Source organism: Pelecanus crispus, chromosome 16 (genome assembly GCF_030463565.1).
Source record: "Pelecanus crispus isolate bPelCri1 chromosome 16, bPelCri1.pri, whole genome shotgun sequence".
NCBI classification, from domain to species: Eukaryota; Metazoa; Chordata; class Aves; order Pelecaniformes; family Pelecanidae; genus Pelecanus; species Pelecanus crispus.
In genome coordinates this window covers 7,501,398-7,522,054 of record NC_134658.1, presented here as the reverse complement: position 1 = coordinate 7,522,054, position 20,657 = coordinate 7,501,398, and the positions used below count along the sequence as shown (strand labels likewise).

The 20,657-nt window shown below is 66.4% G+C and overlaps 2 protein-coding genes across 2 annotated transcripts; one reads left to right on the top strand and one right to left on the bottom strand.

The window, feature by feature from the left end:
* The first annotated feature begins 2,684 nt into the window (after positions 1-2,684).
* On the top strand, positions 2,685-9,734 carry TINAGL1 (tubulointerstitial nephritis antigen like 1). The gene is made up of 11 exons (XM_075722149.1): positions 2,685-2,997; positions 3,820-3,883; positions 5,773-5,865; positions 5,960-6,074; positions 7,088-7,211; positions 7,340-7,490; positions 7,754-7,937; positions 8,228-8,273; positions 8,754-8,877; positions 9,388-9,433; positions 9,594-9,734. The coding sequence occupies exons 1-11, from the start codon at positions 2,685-2,687 to the stop codon at positions 9,732-9,734; spliced, it is 1,401 nt and encodes a 466-aa protein (XP_075578264.1).
* A 6,529-nt stretch (positions 9,735-16,263) lies between these two features.
* On the bottom strand, positions 16,264-19,709 carry PEF1 (penta-EF-hand domain containing 1). The gene is made up of 5 exons (XM_075722163.1): positions 19,689-19,709; positions 19,300-19,525; positions 18,546-18,701; positions 17,855-17,998; positions 16,264-17,262 (listed from the first exon to the last, which is right to left on the bottom strand). The coding sequence occupies exons 1-5, from the start codon at positions 19,707-19,709 to the stop codon at positions 17,033-17,035; spliced, it is 777 nt and encodes a 258-aa protein (XP_075578278.1). The 3' UTR covers positions 16,264-17,032.
* Positions 19,710-20,657: the final 948 nt, after the last annotated feature.

Genomic DNA, 20,657 nt, shown 5'->3' with positions numbered 1-20,657 from the left:
CTGCTTTGAAGCAGAGGCCTTGAAGGGGGGGCCAGGACGTGGCAGCACCCAGAAAGCCCGGCATGAGTGAGCTGTGCCGTGGTGGCACTGCACCAGCCTCTGCCCGGCTCGCCCGGCCGGCTGGCTGGCTTTCCAGGATGGGTTTGGAGGGATGCATCTCCTCAACAGCGGGGTCTTCACCCCGCCATGGGGTTGTGCATCACCGGGGGTGCTCACCCTGCACCCCATGGGGATGGCAGTGCCGTGCGATCTTGGCAGAGCCCATGCGTGTCCCTGCTGCGCCGGGGGGCATCCGGGGACCACCCGCCTGGGTCTGGGCTCTTTGCAGGACTCCGTGCAGTGGGGCCCGGGGGCACTGGGACCTTCTCCCTCCCCCAGAGCAGCCGGAGGCAGTGGCAGCGAGGACAGGGCAGGCGTGCGTGCCAGCCCGCGGCACTCGGCTCTGCTTCCCGTGGCCACGTGGGCCCAAGGTGCCCTGGCTGGACTTTGCCCTGCTCCCCCACGTGTGTGGGAGGCTGCCACTCCCCGGAGCGGGGACAGGCAAGGACACGCAGAAGGGGAAATGCCAGCATCAGAGGGACGCGGCGAGCCGTGACCCCGCAGTGCCGGCTCGCCGCGTATCACCAAAAGCGACGCTTGGCACGCCGAGCATGGCCGCAGGAAGCGGGGAGGGGGGGGAGCGCACAAGCGCTTGGGCTGTCGCCGCTCCCGCCTCCGCACACGAGCCCTTATCGGCCGGGGGGGGCCGGGGGCTGCAATGGGAACGGGAAGGGACCAGCTCTGCCGGCAGCGCCCCACGGGATCCTCAGCCGCTGCCAGGGAGCTGCCTGGCAGGAGCACAAGAACCGGGAGCAGAAGCTAGGGATGTCCTTTTCACCAGTGGCTTTGCTTTTGTCCCCTGAGGGTCTTGGGGAATTTGTGACTCACTCTGGATTCCTGTCAGTCCCGTTATGGACAAAATACGTGTGATTGGAGACAGTCGGACTCCGGGCCGGACCCAGTTCCTTCCTGAGGCGCTCAGCAGCCCTCCAGCTCCGTGCGCTCTGCCCAAGGCCACGCTTGCAGGAAAAGGCCCTTCCGAGCGCGCTGGCCGAGCAGCCGGGCGGGGGGGCCCAGCGAATGGGGCTCTTGCAGGACCCTCATTTGGGCACCCGGAGCGCCCTGGGGTTGCAGGGAGCAGGCGGCCCTCATGCCCAGTGGGATGCAGTGCTCTCCGTGCACGGGCACCGGGGTGCAAGCGCACCCTGACCGGCCGCAGCACCCTCCCCGTGGGCTGCAGCCGGGAGCCAGGAGCCCTCCGGCCCGTGGCCACGGGCTCAGCCCCTGCCCCAGCTCCCGTGGCTGCCTGGGGAACCCCACTCCCTCCCGCCGCCCATGGTGCCTCCCGTCCTGGCTGCCGTGAGGCATCTTCGAGGAATCCTTTGGCAGCGGCTGGGAGATGCTCATGGCAGGCCAGAGGCAGGCAGGAGCCCCCGGCGCGGGCAGCCGAAGGCCTGCAGCGAGTATTGGGAACTGGAGCCTGCGGGGCGGCCGAGACCCCCCACTCCCCGGGTCCTGAGCCCCTGGCTGGACACTGGCGCTGGCAGCGGGGACACGGGGCTGACTCCAAGTGACAGCGGCTCCATGTGCCGGGCTGTGATGGGATGTCCCCGGCTCACTTCATCCAGCCGCCCACACTGCAGCCGGGGTGCTGGGCGGGGGGAGCCACGCAGCCCCCCCCTCTCCCTACACCCTGCACCGGGGGTAGCAGCGGGGACCCCCCTGGATGGAGTTGGGGGTGCTGGCAGGGCTGCCGGGACCCCCCCCCCCCCCCCCAATTTGCGAGGGCACGGGGTGGGGGGCACAGGGAGCAGGAGCTGGGGAGACCCTGAGTGGGTGGCGGGGGGGCACCGGGGGAGGAGGTGGGGGGGGGGGTGTCCGGGGCCGCGGTTCCTCCGCCCCGACGGGAGCCCCGGGCTCGACCCCCGCCCCGTCGGCTCCGCTCCGCCCGGGGAGGGGCAGCGCGGCCCGGCCGGATCGCGGCTGCCCCCGGCGCCTCCCCGCTCCCCCCCGGCCGGGGCGCGGCTATAAGGAGCGGCGGGGGCGGAGGAGGCGAGCGGCGGCGGCGGCGGCGCGGAGCGGAGCGGCGGGCGCGGCAGGTACGGGGCAGGGGCGGCCGGGAGGGCGTCGTGGCCCGTGGGTTCCCCGTGGGTTCCCCGTGGGTTCCCCGGAGCGGCTCCCCCCTCCCCTTCTCCCATGGGCTGAGACCGGGCAGCTCATCGCATTGCCCGCGGGGGGCCCGGGCAGCCCCCGCTGGGTGCCCTGAGGGGCCCCGTCCCGCTGGGGTTTTGCTTTTGGAGCGGGGGGGGGTGGGCACAGGGCTCCTCAGCCACCCAGGGAGCGAGCACCCAGGGGGGAGCGGGTGTTTTGGGGCATCGCGCTGCGGCTGCGGGTTCCCGGAGCTGGGGGGGTCACGAGGGGAGTTAAGAAACCTGAAAATTTTGAGCGTCCCGGGGGAGGGCAGGGAAGCGGTGAGGTGCCCCGGGATGGGGCGCAGGGCTCGGGGTGCTGGGTGCCGGCCGGGGTGGGCGACCCAGCGGGATGGGGCTGGCGTAGGGTGCGGAGCTGCCCGGTGCCCGCAGGACCCCCGGCTGCCCCCCACCCGCTCACCGCCCTCCCTCTGCAGCGGCTGCAGGTCTGGGGACATGGCTGGCAACATGCGCCTGCTGTGGGCCCTGCTCTGCCTCTGGCTGCTGGCCCAGGCGGCCCTGGCTTCCCGGGTGCGTAGCCGCCGGGAGCTGGCCCCCGGCTTGTACGAGCACGGGGTCTACGATGCCGGCGGGTCCTACTGCCAGCAAGGGGACGTCTGCTGCCACGGCCGCGACGATGGCTGCACCGTGCCCTACCACGACACCCTCTGCTACTGCGACCTCTTCTGCAACCGCACCATCTCCGACTGCTGCCCTGACTTCTGGGAGTACTGCCTGGGCATCCCGGCCCCCTTCCCCAAAGCCCCAGGTGAGGTGGCTCCCAGCCCAGCTGGGCAGGGCTCCGTGGGTGCCAGGGGCCGGCCCTGGGGTGCCCAACGTGCTGTGTGATGCTGCTGGTGCCCCTCTGGGTAATGGATGTGACACCCCACTGCTCTGCCCTCGCTGCAGAGCCGCTCCAGGCCCCTCAGAGCTGTGGAAATTCGTGCAAAGTGGCTGGGCTGGGGCCGGGTTCCCAAACCCCGGGCTGGGAGCAGCCCGTGCCCCTGCAGCCGGTCCCCTGCGCCTCCCCATGGGGCAGGGCTTTGTGGGGGGCAGAGGGGCAGCTCCAGCGGTGCGTACCTGTGGGGCAGAGCGGGGTGGATGGTGCTGTGTCCTGGCGTCCCCGGTCATGTCTGGGGCAGGCGGATGCTGGCCCTGACTTAACCCGCCCGGCAGCTGGGGCGGACGGGGGCGAGCGGGGGGCACGGGCAGCCCCCGCCGCGCAGCACAAGGCACTCTAAGAAGTCCCTGCAGAGCAGAGCCAGCTCCCGGGTACAACCGGCCCCTTTATCCCGGTCCCGCCAGCCTGTGCCTGCAAGGCCGGCTCTGCTCGGCAGCCCCACGGTTAACCCTCCCGGCGCCGAGCCAGCCCTGCTCCCACCCTGTGCTGGGGGGCACAAGCTGGTCCCCAGCGTGCCCCAGCTGGACGGGCACGCAGGTCTGGAAGTGCCGAGCTGCAGCCGGGCACCCGCCTGGTTTTGAGGACCGCTTTTATTTTCCCCTTGGTATTTACCCCCTGGAGCCATGGGGGTGCTGGCAGGACCCCCGATGCAGCTGGGCGCTCACCGGGGCTCTCCCCTCTCCCATCCAGGCTGTGCCCGCGCCGGCCGCAGCTACCCCACCGGAGCCACGTACCGGGAGAACTGCAACCTGTGGTGAGTGCCTCCGCGCTCCCCATGCCACGCGGGCACCGCCGGTGCGGCACCGGCACGCTGCCTGCCCGAGGAAGGGCGTCGGGGGCCCTGTGAACGCCAAGGCTGCCCGCAGCCGGCTTGGCGGGAGCGGGAGCGCAGGGCCCAAGCTGGGTGGCGGGGGGCCGGTGCCAAATGCCTTTGCTCTGGCATAATTGGAGCAGAGAGCCCGGGGCCTTGAGCCGCTCCCAAGTTTCAGCACATGCCTTTGTGGGAGCCGCTCTCTCCGCCGGGTTAGCGCGCGGCCGGGCTGGCTGCGGGCTGCCGACGCGGGCCCGGCGCTGCCGGGGTTTTTCTGGCCGCGCTGGTCCAAGCCCAGCTTGCCCAAGCCTGACGGGACGTGTCTGCAGCCGGCAGCCACCGCAGCTCCATGCCAGGCGGCCGGAGTGCGGCCCTGCTGCCTGCTCGGGTGCCAGCAGCCCGTCTGCGCTGCACGCCAGGAGCTCGCTGTTTGCATTTGCGAGCGGCGTGGGGTTTATCTAGAAACGGCCGCGGTGGTATTAATGGCATCCCGGAGGTGGGGGATAGGGGAACCTGCGGGCACGGATCTGCCCGTAGACAAGGAGCAAACACAGCGGGGCTGGCTGGATCGCAACGATGCGGCAGATAAGGGAAATCAAAGGTTCCCTCTGGGGCGTGTGTGAGGGCATGAGCACGTGTGTGTGCACGTGTGTGCAGGCGTGTGCGCTGGAGCTGGAGGTGAAAAGCCAGCCCGGCCCCTCCCCGAAGCCCCGATGCTGCCCAGCGTTTCTCCGGGACCGTGGTGCGGAGGCACATGGGGCTGGCGGATGTCGCCAAGCCCTGGGAGAAGGTCAAGATCCCTGAGCCGTGCATTTGGATGACTGGTCCCTGCTGCTGGGAAAGCATTCCTTCCCCAGCAGCGCTGGCCCTCGGGGGCTGAGGGTCTTCTGCCAAAACATCCTTCCCCTGCGCTTGGCGCCTGGAGAGCGGCAATTCCTGCAGCGTTTCACCCCAGACCTTGTCCCTGCCCGGCTCCCGTGGGGCCTGGGGGGCTGGCGGGGGGGAAATGCAGTGCCTGGGGGAAGCAGGGCGGGCTGCTGCGGGCACTCTGCTGGCTGCACCCCGAGGTGCTCCTGCGGGAATCCCCGAGGAGTTCACAGCCAGATGCGGGGTCCCCGGTGCAGTACCGGGAGCGCTCGGGGATGGGGACGGGGCGAGTGCCAGGGGTGCAGGTGCTGCCGGCGGGATCGCGGCTGGGATTGCGGGACACGGCTCCGGCCTCGCACGGCTCCTTAAAAGGGAAGAGTGTGCCGGGAGCTCGGCCGGCGGGCAGGAGGGAGCATGCCAAGCATTGCTCGCTGTGCGGGGGGAGCACAGCCTAGGGCTCCCTGGGGGGACCTGGACCTGGCACATCCCCCCCAGCCACCCCACCCTGGGTCTCCCTGTGGGTGCTGCAGGGCTCCCGGCTGACCTGGCCGGAGTGGCTTGCCCCAGTGGGGGAACAGCCAGCCCCAAATCTCCTCCCTGGGCTGGCGTCCAAGCCCCGCTCTGAAGTCTGCAGGCCTGGCTGCTTTTCAGCTGATTTTCTGTCCCATGCTCTGTCTGCCCTCCGGGCTCCTGCGGGGACTGGGGCGGGGGGGGGCAGCCCCCCGGGCCGTGCAGAGGGCTGCCCGCCGGCTCCTGGCCCAGCTTCACCCCGTCCCGAGGCGCTGAGCCGCGGCGTGAGCCCCGCACCCTGGTGCAGAAGCAGCCCCGGCCCCGCGCTGGCTGCCCACAACGGCGGCGGGTCCCCGGCTGGGGGTGGGCAGCACCCGCCCTGGGTACCCCCCATCACCCCAGGGACGCTCTCCCTCCCTGGCTGACTGTCCCCTCCGGTGCCATCCCCCCCGCAGCACCTGCGGCCCCGGCGGGCAGTGGCAGTGCGAGGACCACGCTTGCCTGATGGATGGGGAGCTGATCGATGCCGTCAACAGGGGCGATTACGGGTAAGGACCGGGCACCGGGAGGATGGGGAGGGGATGCTTTGCCCCTCGGTGCTTTTTGGGGCACCCCTGACCCGCACCCCCTCGTCCTGTCCAGCTGGAGAGCCGCCAACTACAGCCAGTTTTGGGGCATGACACTGGAGGACGGGATCCGGCACCGCCTGGGCACCTTCCGTCCCTCTCCCACCGTCATGAACATGAACGAGATGCACGTGAGTCACGCCCCCCCCACCCCGAGATCCCCAGACCCCTTGGATGCAAGGGGAAACTGAGGCACGCCAAGGGTTGAGCCTGCCTGTCCCATGGCTTCACCCAATGCTTCGCCATCAGCCGGCGATGTCCCTGCAGCGTCCCCGACCCCGGGACGGGGGTCTGCAGCCGGGGGGAGGCAGGGAAGGGGCTGTGCCGGGTGGGTGCCGTGGGCAGCCCTTGTGTTTGGAGACAGCAGCTCAGCAAATTCCCCCTGACAATCCCCGGGCTGCCAGTGTTGTTTTTTCCCCCGCTCCTCCGTGCCGGTTTCCCATCGGAAAGCCGGCCCCGCAGCTGCTGAGTCGGCAGAGCCGGCTGCGCCGGCGCTTTGCAAAGCGGGGTGCCTCTGCCTGCCCCCGGGCTGCACCCGAAACCGGTCCCCCATTGGGGGTGGGCAGCGGCCGGGGGTCCCGCGGGCGCTGGCAGGGAGCGAGCTTCGCGCGTGGTGCTGCACACCCAGCGCCGTGGCCTCGGCTCCCGGCGAGGTTTAATTTTAGAGGCGTTTCCTGCGCTGCGATAAGCCGGGTGTCGCAGCCGCGTCCTCCCCAGGAAGGCTGAGCCGTGCGTGGCCGGGGCGTGAGTCAGCGGCTGGGCGAGAGCTGGCCCGGAGCCACAATGAGGGGCTCAAGGCCACCCGGTGCTGCGGGCTTGTGGCCACGTGGTGCCGGCCTGGCCGGTGTCTGAGACCAGGCGCTTGGTGCTGTCGTTGCCTAAGGGGCCGCTGCGGATGAGGAGCCTGAATTTAGGGAAGGTTGAGGGAGCCGGCTCCTCTGGGACAAGGGGACACCCAAATCCTGGTGGTGCTCAGCCAGGGCTACGGGCTCTGCAGTGGGGCCGGGGGATGCTAACGCTGGCCAGGGACCACGGCCCCAAGGATGCCCCGGGAGCTGCTGGGGAAGGGCTGCTGCGGGCAGGGGGAAGGAGCGGGGGTCCCTGCGCAGCCGGCACCCCTCATGCCTCGGCTCTGCCTCCGCAGATGAACATGGACTCCAACGAGGTGCTGCCCCGCCACTTTGACGCAGCCGCGAAGTGGCCCGGGATGATCCACGAGCCCCTGGACCAGGGCAACTGCGCCGGATCCTGGGCTTTCTCCACGGCGGGTGAGCTGGGAGGGGACGGGGTGTCGTGGCCGGTGGGGACAGGGATGAAACCCGCTGCCGCAGGGCTGGGGAGCGGGGCAGGACCCGAGGGAGCAGCCACCGCTCCCTGACACCCTGCTCGCTCCCAGCCGTCGCCTCGGACCGCATCTCCATCCACTCCATGGGGCACATGACGCCCTCCCTGTCGCCCCAAAACCTCCTGTCCTGCGACACCCGCAACCAGCGGGGCTGCAGCGGGGGCCGGCTGGACGGCGCCTGGTGGTACCTCCGCAGGCGAGGGTGAGTGGGGACGGGACGGGGGGGCAGAGGCTGCCCCGGTGCTGGGGTGGGATGGGGGGGTTCAAGGCTGTGGAGAGCCCGGGATCGGCGGCACCCCACGCGCACCCTGTCCCCGGGGCTGTCCCTTGGGCGGGTGGGGACCGAGGGCAGCCAGCCCGGCTGGGATGGAGAGCGGGGTTCTAGAGAAGGGCTTTTGGGGAGGGGGGTTTGGGGATGGAGCCGGGCGGTCGTTCCCCTCCTCACGTCCTTGTCCCTCTGCCCAGCGTGGTGACGGACGAGTGCTACCCCTTCACCAGCCAGGACAGCCAGCCGGCGGCACAGCCCTGCATGATGCACAGCCGCTCCACGGGCAGGGGCAAGCGGCAGGCCACGGCACGCTGCCCCAACCCCCAGACCCACGCCAATGACATCTACCAGTCCACCCCCGCCTACCGCCTCTCCTCCAGCGTGAGTGCCCACGGGACGGGGCTGGGCCGCCAGCGTGGGCGAAGCCGGAGCCGTTTGGCGTGGGGAGCGGGAAGGGGCTTGGCTCGGGGTGGTTTGCCTGGGAAAGCCAAGTTTGAAAATGAAGCTGGGAAAAACCCGCCACGGAGCCCCCGGGGCAGCTGCTCCTCCACCCGGCATCTCCACAACACCCACCTGTGGGTGCCGAAACGGCCGCTGCCTGCATCCCCGGGGGGTGGGCAGGGCGGTGCCGGGGGTCCCGGCCCCTGTACCACCCGGCTCTGTGCTTGCAGGAGAAGGAGATCATGAAGGAGCTGATGGAGAACGGCCCCGTGCAAGGTAGGGAGCCGGCGTGGGCACCCCACCCGCGCACCCCGAAGCTGGGTGCTGCGGCAGCCGGGGGGACGAGGTGGGTGGGGGAAGCTGCCCTGCCTGGGGCCGGCGTGGGAGCCAGGACCCCCCGCCTCGGCCGCTCTCCCTGCTTAATATTTAGCGACGTGCCTGGGCATCGCCGCGCTCTCGCCGGCCCCGGGGTGCCTGTCACGCTGCCCGCACCAGCGGGCACTTGTTGCTCATTGACTCCGAGATTTAATCTCCGTCTCAGCAGTTGGTTTTGGTTTACTTTAGTTTTTTTTTTTTTTAATCCTCCTCCGAGTCTTGTCATGTTGCCTGGGGGAGGATCTGGCTGCCACCTTCCCCCTCCCGCGCGATGCCCCGTGCCCCCGGTGCCCACATCCTCGGCTGTAGGGGACGAGGAGCCCCGGAGCTCGGTGCCCCGTCCCTTACTGGCGTCCCCAGACCCTCTCCCCCTGCCCGCAGCCATCCTGGAGGTGCACGAGGATTTCTTCATGTACAAGAGTGGGATCTATCGGCACACGCCGGTGGCCGAGGCGAAAGGACCGAAGCACCAGAGCCACGGGACGCACTCGGTCAAAATCACCGGGTAGGTGGGGAGTGGCATGGGGGGCTCCGGGGGGCGCGGAGAGCCCCGCTCCGCGCAGGAGAAGCGTTTTCTTTGGGGGAGGAAAGGCGTCCCCTTCCTCCGGGCAGGGAGAGGAAGCGGGGAGGGAAGGAGGGTGCGGGGTGCGATGGGGGGAGTCCTGCCGGGGGGCAATGCTCGCCCTGGGGCTGCGGCCACAAGCGACACGAGTGCGCGGGGCTCAGCCCCCCGACGGAGGGGGACATTTTGGAGGCGCAGAGCCCGAGGAGGGGAGCGGGGCCGGCTGCCCTGTGCCAGCGGCTTCCCTCTCCTCCCCACGGCTACATACACCTGCCTGTGTTTTGGGAGCGGACATAACCATAACCTCCTCGGCCTGGCCCTCGGGGAGGGGCCGGGACCAGGAACCGAGCGGGGTGGGCGCAGCACCCTGCTGTAGCAGGGTGACGCCTGCAGTATGGGGTGCAGCCCAGGGGGGTGCCCCGGGGGCTCACTGCCCTTGCCCTTCCAATGCAGGTGGGGAGAAGAGCAGCTGCCTGATGGCCAGACCCAAAAATACTGGGTGAGTGTCGGTGGGTGTCACGAGTTTGTTGGGGCTGAGGCGGTGGGGTGGGTGGGTGCAAGTGCTGCTTTCCCACGCCCCACGTGGGATCCAGCTCGGGGATGGGGGGGTTCAGCTGGGCCACCCAAGCACTGAGCCGTGTCCCGTGTCCCCTCCGCAGACCGCGGCCAACTCCTGGGGCACGGCGTGGGGCGAGGGCGGCCACTTCCGCATCGCCCGCGGCGTCAACGAGTGCGAGGTGGAGAGCTTCGTGGTGGGCGTCTGGGGCCGCGTCAGCATGGAGGACATGCCCCACAAGTGAGCGCCCGCTGCCCACCGCCCCCCCGCCCCGGGGGGCCCCCCATGTGTCCTTGTCCCCGCGATGGCCCTGCCCAGCACCGCAGCCCCTCCGTCCCCTCCTGGAGGCACCCGTGGGGTGGGACCCCCGCGTCGCCCCGGGGCAGGGGGATGGGACCGTCCCCTGGGTCCCCGTCCCCGGGGGCCGCGTGCCCCCGCTGTGCTGACGTGGCGGCTGGGTGCAGTGGTGCGTGCACGGGGCGTGTGGCCGGGGGTGCCCCGCGGGCCCATCCCGCGTCCCGTGGAATTTCCCCGCTAATCCCCCCCGCCCCCGGCTCGGCTGGGCTTCGGTAGCAGCCGGGGGCTCTTCAAAGGCGGCTGCCCCCTGCTCTGGCCGGCGCTGGGGGCTTCATCACCCTCCTCCCCCTGCCTGGTGCCGGCGGGCACATGCATGGGGCTGGGGGAGCGCTGCAGCGGGACCCCCCTGTGCTCCTGCACCCCCATATCTGTGTGTGTGCCCCCCCCACCACCCCCCTATATCTGTGTGTGTCCCCCCCGCAGCTTCCCTTGCCCCAGGCAGCCCCGGAGCCGGGGGGGTGTAAAATAACCGGGGTTTTGTCCCTGCCCGCAGGCTGGGTGCTGCCAGCTGGGGATGAGGATGGGGTCCCCACGCCCCCCGCCCCGCCTGTCCCTATGGTGCTATGGCTCCTGCCACTCCCTCGGGGACTGAGAAAGGCTCAGCCCCACGGTGTCCGGGTCCTGGTGGGGGCCACAATCGGGGACCACGCAGCAGCACAGCCCAGGTCCCCTTGTATTTCTCAGACTTTTGTATTTATTATTTGTAAATAAACTTACCGAAGCCTCAGTGCCAGGGGGGTCTGCTCCTTCCCCGGCCCCGCGCGGTGGCGGTGGGGGGAGCACGTGGCCCCGCTGCCCCGTCCCGGGGGCGGCCCAGCCGTGGCCTCGTGTGCGGCTCAGCCCCAGGAAGGGCTGTGGGGCGCGATAAGGCCCCGCTCATTGTGCGCCTTCCGGCCCCACCGCCTCCCCGTGACCTTGGGCAGCGCCGGCGGCCAGCGCTGGGCCCGCCACGGGCACGCGCAGCCGCATGGGCCACCACCGCAGCCAGGAGTGCCACCGCAGCCAGGAGTGCCACCGCAGCCACCCCACAGCCAGGAGTGCCACTACAGCCAGGTGTGCCACTGCAGCCAGGATTGCCACCACAGCCAGGTGTGCCAGTGCAGCCAGGAGTGCCACCGCAGCTACCCCGCAGCCAGGTGTGCCACCACAGCCAGGTGTGCCAGTGCAGCCAGGAGTGCCACCACAGCCAGGTGTGCCACTGCAGCTACCCTGCAGCCAGGTGTGCCACCACAGCCAGGCGTGCCAGTGCAGCCAGGAGTGCCACCACAGCCAGGTGTGCCACCACAGCTACCCTGCAGCCAGGCATGCCACCACAGCCAGGTGTGCCACCGCAGCTACCCCGCAGCCAGGCATGCCACCACAGCCAGGAGTGCCACTACAGCCAGGTGTGCCACTGCAGCCATGTGTGCCACCACAGCCAGGCGTGCCAGTGCGGCCAGGAGTGCCACCGCAGCTACCCCGCAGCCAGGTGTGCCACCACAGCCAGGTGTGCCACTGCAGCTACCCTGCAGCCAGGAGTGCCACCGCAGCCAGGTGTGCCACCGCAGCTACCCCGCAGCCAGGTGTGCCACCGCAGCCAGGCGTGCCAGTGCAGCCAGGTGTGCCACCACAGCCAGGTGTGCCACTGCAGCTACCCCGCAGCCAGGTGTGCCACCGCAGCTATCCCACAGCCAGGCATGCCACCACAGCCAGGTGTGCCACCGCAGTTACCCCGCAGCCATGTGTGCCACCACAGCCAGGCGTGCCAGTGCGGCCAGGAGTGCCACTGCAGCCAGGTGTGCCACCACAGCTACCCTGCAGCCAGGCATGCCAGTGCAGCCAGGTGTGCCACCACAGCCAGGCATGCCAGTGCGGCCAGGAGTGCCACCGCAGCCAGGTGTGCCACCGCAGCTACCATGCAGCCTGGTGTGCCATCACAGCCAGGAGTGCCACTGCAGCCAGGTGTGCCACTGCAGCTACTGTGCAGCCACACGTGCCAGCACTGCCAGGCATGCTACCACAGCCAGGAGTGCCAGCGCTGCCAGGCGTGCCAGTGCAGCCAGGCGTGCCAGCGCTGCCAGGCGTGCCAGTGCAGCCAGGAGTGCCAGCGCAGCCACGTGTGCCGGTGCAGCCACGCGTGCCAGTGCAGCCAGGAGTGCCAGCACAGCCAGGCGTGCCTGTGCAGCCAGGAGTGCCAGCGCAGCCACGTGTGCCGGTGCAGCCATGCGTGCCACCGCGGCGGGGCCAGGGGAGGGGTGGGTGAGCTGAGCAGGCCCGTGGGGTGCCGCTTTTTGCCCCCCATTTACTCTGTGCGTGGCCTCCCCGCTGCTTTTGGCTCCCGGCCGGGCCGCGCGCAGGCAGTGCGGGGTGGGGCGCCACCTGGCGGTGAGAGCCTGCCCCTGCCGCCCCGCGTGGGGCCGGGCACGGGGATGCACGGGCACGGGGATGCACGGGCACGGGGATGCACGGGCACGGGGATGCAAAGACACAGGGATGCACGGGCACGGGCACGGGGATGCAAGGACACGGGGATGCACGGGCACGGGGATACAAGGGCACGGGGATGCAAAGACACAGGGATGCACGGGCACGGGGATGCACGGGCACGGGGATACAAGGGCACGGGGATACAAGGGCACGGGGATGCAAAGACACAGGGATGCACGGGCACGGGGATGCACGGGCACGGGGATACAAGGGCACGGGGATGCAAAGACACAGGGATGCACGGGCACGGGGATGCACGGGCACGGGGATGCAAAGACACAGGGATGCACGGGCACGGGGATGCACGGGCACGGGGATGCAAAGACACAGGGATGCACGGGCACGGGGATGCAAAGACACAGGGATGCAAAGACACAGGGATGCACAGGCACGGGGATGCATGGGCACAGGGATACAAGGGCACGGGGATGCAAGGGCACAGGGATGCACGGGCACGGGGATGCAAAGACACAGGGATGCACGGGGATGCAAAGACACGGGGATGCAAAGACACAGGGATGCACAGGCATGGGGATGCATGGGCACAGGGATACAAGGGCACAGGGATGCACGGGGATGCAAAGACACAGGGATGCACAGGCACGGGGATGCAAGGGCACAGGGATGCACGGACACGGGGAGGCACGGGCATGGGGATGCAAGGACACGGGGATGCACAGACACAGATGCACAGGCACAGGGACGCACAGACACACACGGGGATGCACAGGCATGGGGATGCACGGGCACAGGGATGCACAGACACGAGGATGCATGGGTACAGGGACGCACGGACACGGGGATGCACGGGCATGGGGATACAAGGGCACGGGGATGCAAGGGCATGGGGATGCAAGGGCACAGGGATGCACGGGTACGGGGATGCACGGGCACGCATGGGGATGCACAGACACGGGGATGCACAGGCGCAGAGCCACGCACCCGGTTCTGTCCAGCCACCCAACCCCCTCCCCGTGTGCACGCAGACACCGCTGCGTTCACAGCCCACGGCCACACGGCCCCGCAGCGGGGACACATCCGTACCCCCCGCACTGCGGGAATGCACGGAGCCACGCGCAGGCACCCCCATAGACACAGCTGTGCACCCCCCGCGTGCACGCGCACCCCGTGTCTGTACATGCAGAGACACACAGACACCCTGCTCGGCGCAGCTGCACACACAGACACTGCTGGTGTTACATACATATACATATGTGTGTTTGTGTGTATACATATATATGTCCTCACACACAGAGATGCTGCTGTTTATACAGCCACACACTATCAGACACTGCTGGGTTTTGTTGTTTTGTTTTGTTTTGGTTTTTAATAATACATATACACAGAGACAGTGCTGTTTATACACACAGAGAGAGACACTGCTTGCTTTTTTTTTATATATATATATACACACACACACACACAAACAGACATTGCTGTGTTTTTACACACACAGACTGCTACACACAACACAAAGTATCTGTTAATATATGTGTATATACTTGGGGTTCAGAGACAGAGCGTATGGCTAAATAGGGATGTCTTAGTGCGTGTATATACACACACAGGGTATCTGTCACTCTGTGTGTACATACACACAGGGTTGGTTTGTTTTTGGGGTTTTTTGTGTGTGTGTGTGTGTGTGTGTGTATGCACACATGCAGTGCAGGGTGTGCTTCTATAAGCATCAGCGTCAGAGAGTGAGAGAGAGAATCTATAGACTCATCAAATCGTTTAGGTTGGAAAAGCCCTTTAAGATCACCCAGTCCAACCATTAACCTGACACTGCCAAGTCCACACCAAACCAATGAAGGGCAGAGTCATAATTTCATGTTTCCTGGCTTGGTGGCTGGATTAGTTTTTAATGAAAGTAAAACAAGGAATCACTAAGGTTGGAAAGGATCTCCAAGATCATCCATCCAACCATCACCCCAACACCCCCATGCCCACTAAACCATGTCCCCAAGTGCCACCTCTGCCCATGTTTTGAACCCCTCCAGGGATGGGGAGCCCCCCACCTCTCTGGGCAGCCTGTTCCAAAGCTTAGCCACTCTTTCAGTAATGAAATGTTTCCTAATATCCAATCTAAACCTCCCCTGGTGCAGCTTGAGCCCATTTCCTCTCATCCTACCACTTGTGGGAGAAGAGACCGACCCCCACTTCCCTACCCCCTCCTGTCAGGCAGCTGTAGGGCGATCAGGTCTCCCCTCAGCCCCCTCTTCTCCAGGCTGAACACCCCTGCCCTTCCCTGGACACGCTGCAGCACCTCAGTGGATGTATATACTCAGTGGATGTATGTACTCAACATATCTGTATATACACAGGGTGTCTGTTACTCTGTGTGTGTGTGTGTGTGTTACACTCCTCTCTGTGTGTGTGCATATATACACATCCCCCCCCTTATATATGTGTATTTATGTGTGTATATTTGTATGTGTACACACCCCCTTTTATAGAGCGATACACACCCCACACCCCCCCCCCCCACCAAGGGCCGTCAGTGTGTGTGTGGTGTGCTGTTTGCATATGTGTATATATATATATGTTTATACACAGGGTTATCTGGTCATGGGTCTGCGTTTGTGTCCTTGTATCCGCACGGGATCTTGCTCTGTGTGTGTTATGTACAGGGGTGTCCATGTATACACTGAGACACACCTCTGCGGGTACACACCCCCTCACTGACAGACTTCCCTGGGAAATATATATTGTCCTGGTTTCGGCTAGGATAGTTAATTTTCTTCCCCGTAGCGGGCACAGTGCTGTGTTTTGGATTTAGGATGAGAACGACGCTGATCACACACTGCTGGTGTAGTTGTTGCTGAGCAGCGCTGACACCAGGCAAGGACTTTGCAGCTCCCCATGCTCTGCCAGGGGCACAAGAAGCTGGGAGGGGGCACGGCCAGGAGAGCTGACCCAACCTTCCCCAAGGGCTATTCCATACCATACGGCATCATGGGCAGTATAGAAACTGGGGGGGGTTGGCCAGGGGCAGCGATTGCTGCTCGGGGATGGGCTGGGCATCGGTCGGCGGGTGGTGAGCAACTGCATTGCGCATCACTTGCTTTGTGTATTATTATTACTATTATTATTACATTGCTATTATTACTACTACTATTTTACTTTATTTCAATTATTAAACTGCTCTTAACTCAACCCAGGAGTGTTTCTCACTCTTACTCCTCCGATTCTCTCCCCCATCCCATCGGGGCAGGGGGGTGAGCGATGGCTGCGTGGTGCTGAGCTGCTGGCTGGGGCTAAACCACGACACATATATATATATATACACACACACACTCTCACGCACGCACCGTCATCCCTGCTGCCACACAGCAGCCTGGCCAGGAGGGCTGACAGCCCATGCAGGCAGTGACAGACAGAGTGGGTGACAGCGGGGTGGGGACGGCCCCCGCCACCTCTGCTTTAAATCCCGCTGAAAGGCTGGGCAGCTGTGGCTCGACGGATGAGAAACACTGCTGGAATGATTAGTGATCCTCTAGAACAAAAAGTCCTGCCTTTGGCTGAAGCTGAGGAAAACACCAACATCTGGTTATTGCTTCTAAAAGCATCAGATAAGTTACTTGGCGTCTTAAATATTTTCTTTTCTAAAAATTCCTTCAAACACATAATAGCAACGTGTCTCTCAAAAAGCATCTCTGATTTCTCATCAAGGCCAATTAAAGGATAAGCACCTGGTCATCACTTTAAAACCACAGGAAAGAAAACCTTTGTGTTGGTCAAATCTTGGCCCGTATCTCAGCAGGAGACCCCGGCACCTTAAGTTCTGTAAGTTGACGTGAAATGTGCACCAGAACTAATTTCAGGCAAGCGTACCGAGCCCTGGGACACGTCCCCTCCCTGCACCCCGAGCTGCTGCCGGCCCCGCGGGAGGGTGACACGGGGCACGGCAGCATCCCCGTGAGCTGCTCCGCAACCACAAAGCACCCAGCGACCAGCACACATTGCCTTTTATTCAAAAGCTGTAAAAATAAGCTCTAAACCGCTTCCGAGCTTGGCTTTGGCAGAGAGAGACGAATCAAAGCACACATTGGCAACAAGGGGGGGGATGATCCTGCGTGTGAATGCAGCAACGCGGCCCGTTCCAGCAGCCCGGGGAGAAACAGGGCTCAGACCCCCAGGAAAGCTGGAGCATTCCCAGCACAGCCGAGGGGCTGGACGTGCTCCCGGCGAGGAAGAGGCATCTGGGAGACAAGGAAGGACGAGCGCAGCCAGCCACAAGCGCTGCTGTCGCTGATGCCCTTCTCGCCGCTTTTCAAAGGAAGGCTCGGCTCCTGCTCACCGGAGAGTCCCCAAAAGCGTGCTGAGACGGGGACATTCCACCGCAGGCATCCCGCCAAGCAGAGGGACAGCACAGATGGGGTTTAAGCGTGATTTTGTGTTTGGCGAGGGAAGATCTAAGTGCTCCCCGGGAGGCGTGGCACAGGCTCGCTACTGGTTTGGCTGTCCCACCCCGCGGCACGGCCCCAGAACCAGGCTCCAGTTTGGCGTGGAGGCACCCACTGCCGTTGAGTGGGGACAAGGAATTGAAGCCGGGAAGGCCTCAGCAGGTCTCAGGGCTCCTCAGGTGGAGCAGGCTGGAAAACCGTCCCGGGGCAATAGCTGGCTCTTCAGGAGAAGGCTTGGCCACATCCCAGCGCGAGGCCGGGGACGGCCGCGTCTCCCGGAGAGCCCCGCAGAACTCCCGGTCAGCCGAGGGCGTCACATCATGCGAGTCACGACCATCGTGAGGAAGTCCTCGTAGCTCAGCTGCACGTTGCCCACCAGCCCCGTGTCCTTCTCACGGAAGGCGTCGGTCGTGCTCTGGAGCTGCATGCAGATCTGAATGAAGCGGTCGAGCTGGATGCTGGGGTTGGAGGATCGCTGGCCATAGCGGGCCAGCAGCAGCTGGCTAAACTGGGGGCTCAGGTTATAGCCCATCTGGGAGAAAGCTGGGAGCAAGAAACACTCGGATTAAACCTTCCCGAGGAGAGGGAGAGTGACTCCAGCCTCCCTGCCCTGTGCTGGCACACACCCCAGCTCCCACCGCCCCGTGGTGGTGTTCACTTCTGACGGCGGGTGTGCGCAGGCAGGGCTCTCCGGAGGGAGGAACCAAACCAAGGCACGAATTCCAGACATTTTTCCTCTCTCTCAGACACAAACACCCAAGAGTTCTTCCCAGAAAACAGGCTTTAGCCACATACCATTTGCGGGGGGGGGCAGCATTTTGCGTTTCCTTAAGGAAGGAAGCCCACGCCACACCCCTGCCGCAGCTCCTCGTCTCCTGCCCCACAGAAAGGCTCAGCGCCAGCTCTGCCACGGCCGGCTTAGCCAGCCCGGCGTGCCCCAGCCCAGCGACAGGCGTGGACCGCAGCCACGGCGGCATGGGAGGCACCCCAGGTGCTCAGAGACACCCAGCCCTGCTGCAGGGATGGCACTGGGAGGAGTCACTGGGCCGGGCTGGAAATAAACAGCAAGCAGAGCCAAACAGCAGTCCCTGGGAGCTTGGTAAGGGCCAGCTTGGGGTCTCCACCCCTCGCCCACCTTGCTGGAGCTCACTGAAGTTGATGGAGCCCGACTGGTCCCTGTCGTACTGCTGGAAGAGGTTCTTCCACTGTTGGATGAAGCGCAGCAAGGCTGAGAAGCCGTACACGTCTATGCGTCCCGACCTGGTCTTATCGAACATGTCTGGGAAGAAAGAAGCAAAGAGCAGGAGCAGGGCAGCGAGGGGTGGAGCAAGGACACGCCGCAGAAACTCCCAGAGAGCTCAGGATCTGTGCCACGGCTCCCTGGCACCCCGCTCTGGCCCCAAAAGCCTCCCTCACCAGGACTGTGATCAACCAGGACCATTCAGTCCCTAAGAGGCTGGTGGAAAATGGCACCAAACCCCAATGCTGGGGCAAGCAGGGGAACGGGGCGACTCTGGCTTGGACTGGAGCTCTCCCTCCCTTTTCTCCCCGGCTCTGTGGGAGCAGGGGCTCGCTTGGCCTCGGGCAGAGCTGAGTTCCCTTTCCCAAGCAGTGTTTTGGGCCCCTGACTCGTGTCCTCCGCCAAAAGGGCGCTTGGAGCTGCTCGGTTTGCCCAGCTCTCACTCCAGAGAGCGCTTACGGGCCAGCTGCTCAGGTAAGCGAAGCTCAGCGGAACACAGGCTGGGCTGGGCTTCACCCCACCAGAAGCTCGCCTCAAAGAGATGGGAATTAAAGGCAGGGGGAGGGCAGGGAGAGCCCAGACTCACTTATCATCAGCAGGCAGGTCTCATCGTTGAACGTCGACCAGTTGGAGTTAACCAGCGCCTGCTTCAGCTCCTTCACGGAGATGTAGCCGCTGCGATCGGCATCGACCGCCTGGAACCAGGAGAAGGCCTCGGGGTCCACGCCCGGGGGGGCATTACCTGCACGGGGAGAGGCCATCAGCGGCTCTCGCCTCCTCTCGGAGAGGCCGCTGGCTGGCCCGTCCCCGCGGATGGCTCACAGAGACGCAGCCAACGCCCAGGGACCAGTCAGCGCTTCTGCTCCGAGCAGCTTTTTACAGCCAGGCGAGCCTGGGAAAACAGGTTAGCGAGGCCCGGGGCTTGGCACGCAGCGTCTGGCGGCAGAGAAAGGGAAATAAATCAGCCCCCGCGCATAGCTCGGGACCGGAGAGCGAAGCACGGGGCTCCCGCCCCATAAACCTGGCAGCGCCGGGAGACAAATCACAGAATCACAGGTTACAGCCACACAGATGCGCGGCCGTAAAGTTTTTATGGCTGGTGCTCAGGGCTGCAGCCTCGCCGGTCCTTTCCTCCTGCTGCGCGGGATTTTAAAATCATAACGTGGGGCCTGGGCGATGGCATTCACCGGGTGAATTCGGCTGCGCTGGGCGAGGGGCACCGAGCGGGGCCGGGCTGGGGGACACCCCCCACCTCCCAAACCTGCAGCTCTGACCCGGGGCGACCCGGGGGGCCGGGGACCGGCCGCAGGAGGGACCCCGGGACCCGCGGCCTCACTCACCTCCGGGAGCCGCCCCGCCGTAGGGCCCGGGCTGGGGGCCACCGTAGGGGCCGCCTCCGTGCTGTCCGTAGGGGCCTCCGGGCGCGGCGCCGCCTCCGTAGGGACCGCCGTGCGGGGGCTGTCCGTAGGGTGCCCCGGGCGCTGGGGGCGGCCCCCCGCCGTAGGGAGCCCCGGGGTAGGGGCCGGCCGGGGGCGCGCCGGGGGCCGGTCCTGCGCCGGGGAGGCCCTGGGGAGGCGGCAGAGCCCGGTGTGCGGCCGGCAGCGGCACCCGCTCCCCCCCCGGTCCCGGTCCCGGTCCCGGTCCCGGTCCCGGTCCCGGTCCCGGCCCCGCTCCGCGCTCCGCGCCCCCCGCCCCGCGCCCCGGCCCCCGCCCGCGGCCCCGGCCCCACCTGCCCCGGGTACGCCGCCATGACACCGCTACAGCCCCCCGGCCCCGCTCCGCGGGCGTCACGGCCGCTGCGCTCGTCCATTGGCTGCGGCGCGCGGAGGCCCCGCCCCCGGGACGGTGAGGGGCGGGAAGGGCGCGCCCGCAGCCGGGGCTTAAAGCGGCAACGGTCGGTGAGCACGGTGGGGCCCACCGCGCCCTGCGGGGTGGTGCCCCGGAGCAGAGTCGGGATCGACGCGGGAGCAGGGCTGGGATTTCCCCGGGAGCTGGTCCAGGATTCCCCCAAGATCAGGGCTGGGAGCCCCCTGGGAGCAGGACCAGGACCAGGATCCCTTTAGGAGCAGGACTGGGATTTCCCCGGGATCTGGTGCGGGATCGCCCCAGAGGCAGGGCCAGGATCAGCCTGGGAGCAGGGCTGGGATCAGCCTGAGAGCAGGGCTGGGATCTCCCCAGGAGCTGGGCTGGGATCCCCCCCCGATCAGAGCTGGGATCCCCTGGGATCAGGGCTGGGATCTCCCCAGGAGCTGGGCTGGGATTCCCCGGGATCAGGGCTGGGATCTCCCCAGGAGCTGGGCTGGGATACCCCCCCCCCCATCACAGCTGGGATCCCCTGGGATCAGGGCTGGGATCTCCCCAGGAGCTGGGCTGGGATCCCCCCCAGGTCAGAGCTGGGATCCCCTGGGATCAGGGCTGCAATCTCCCCAGGAGCTGGGCTGGGATACCCCCCCCCCCCCATCACAGCTGGGATCCCCTGGGATCAGGGCTGGGATCTCCCCAGGTACCCCCCATCAGGCCCAGGGCCGCAGGGGGCATGGGGGTGGGCACGGGGTGGGCACAGGGGGGCACGGGGCGGCGATCCAGCCGGCGGCCGATGGAGGAGGCGGGAGGCGTGGGTCACCCGCACGGGTGTATTTGGCCGGGCAGGATCCACCTGCCCTCACGATCGCGATGGAGCTGTACAACACCCGCTCCC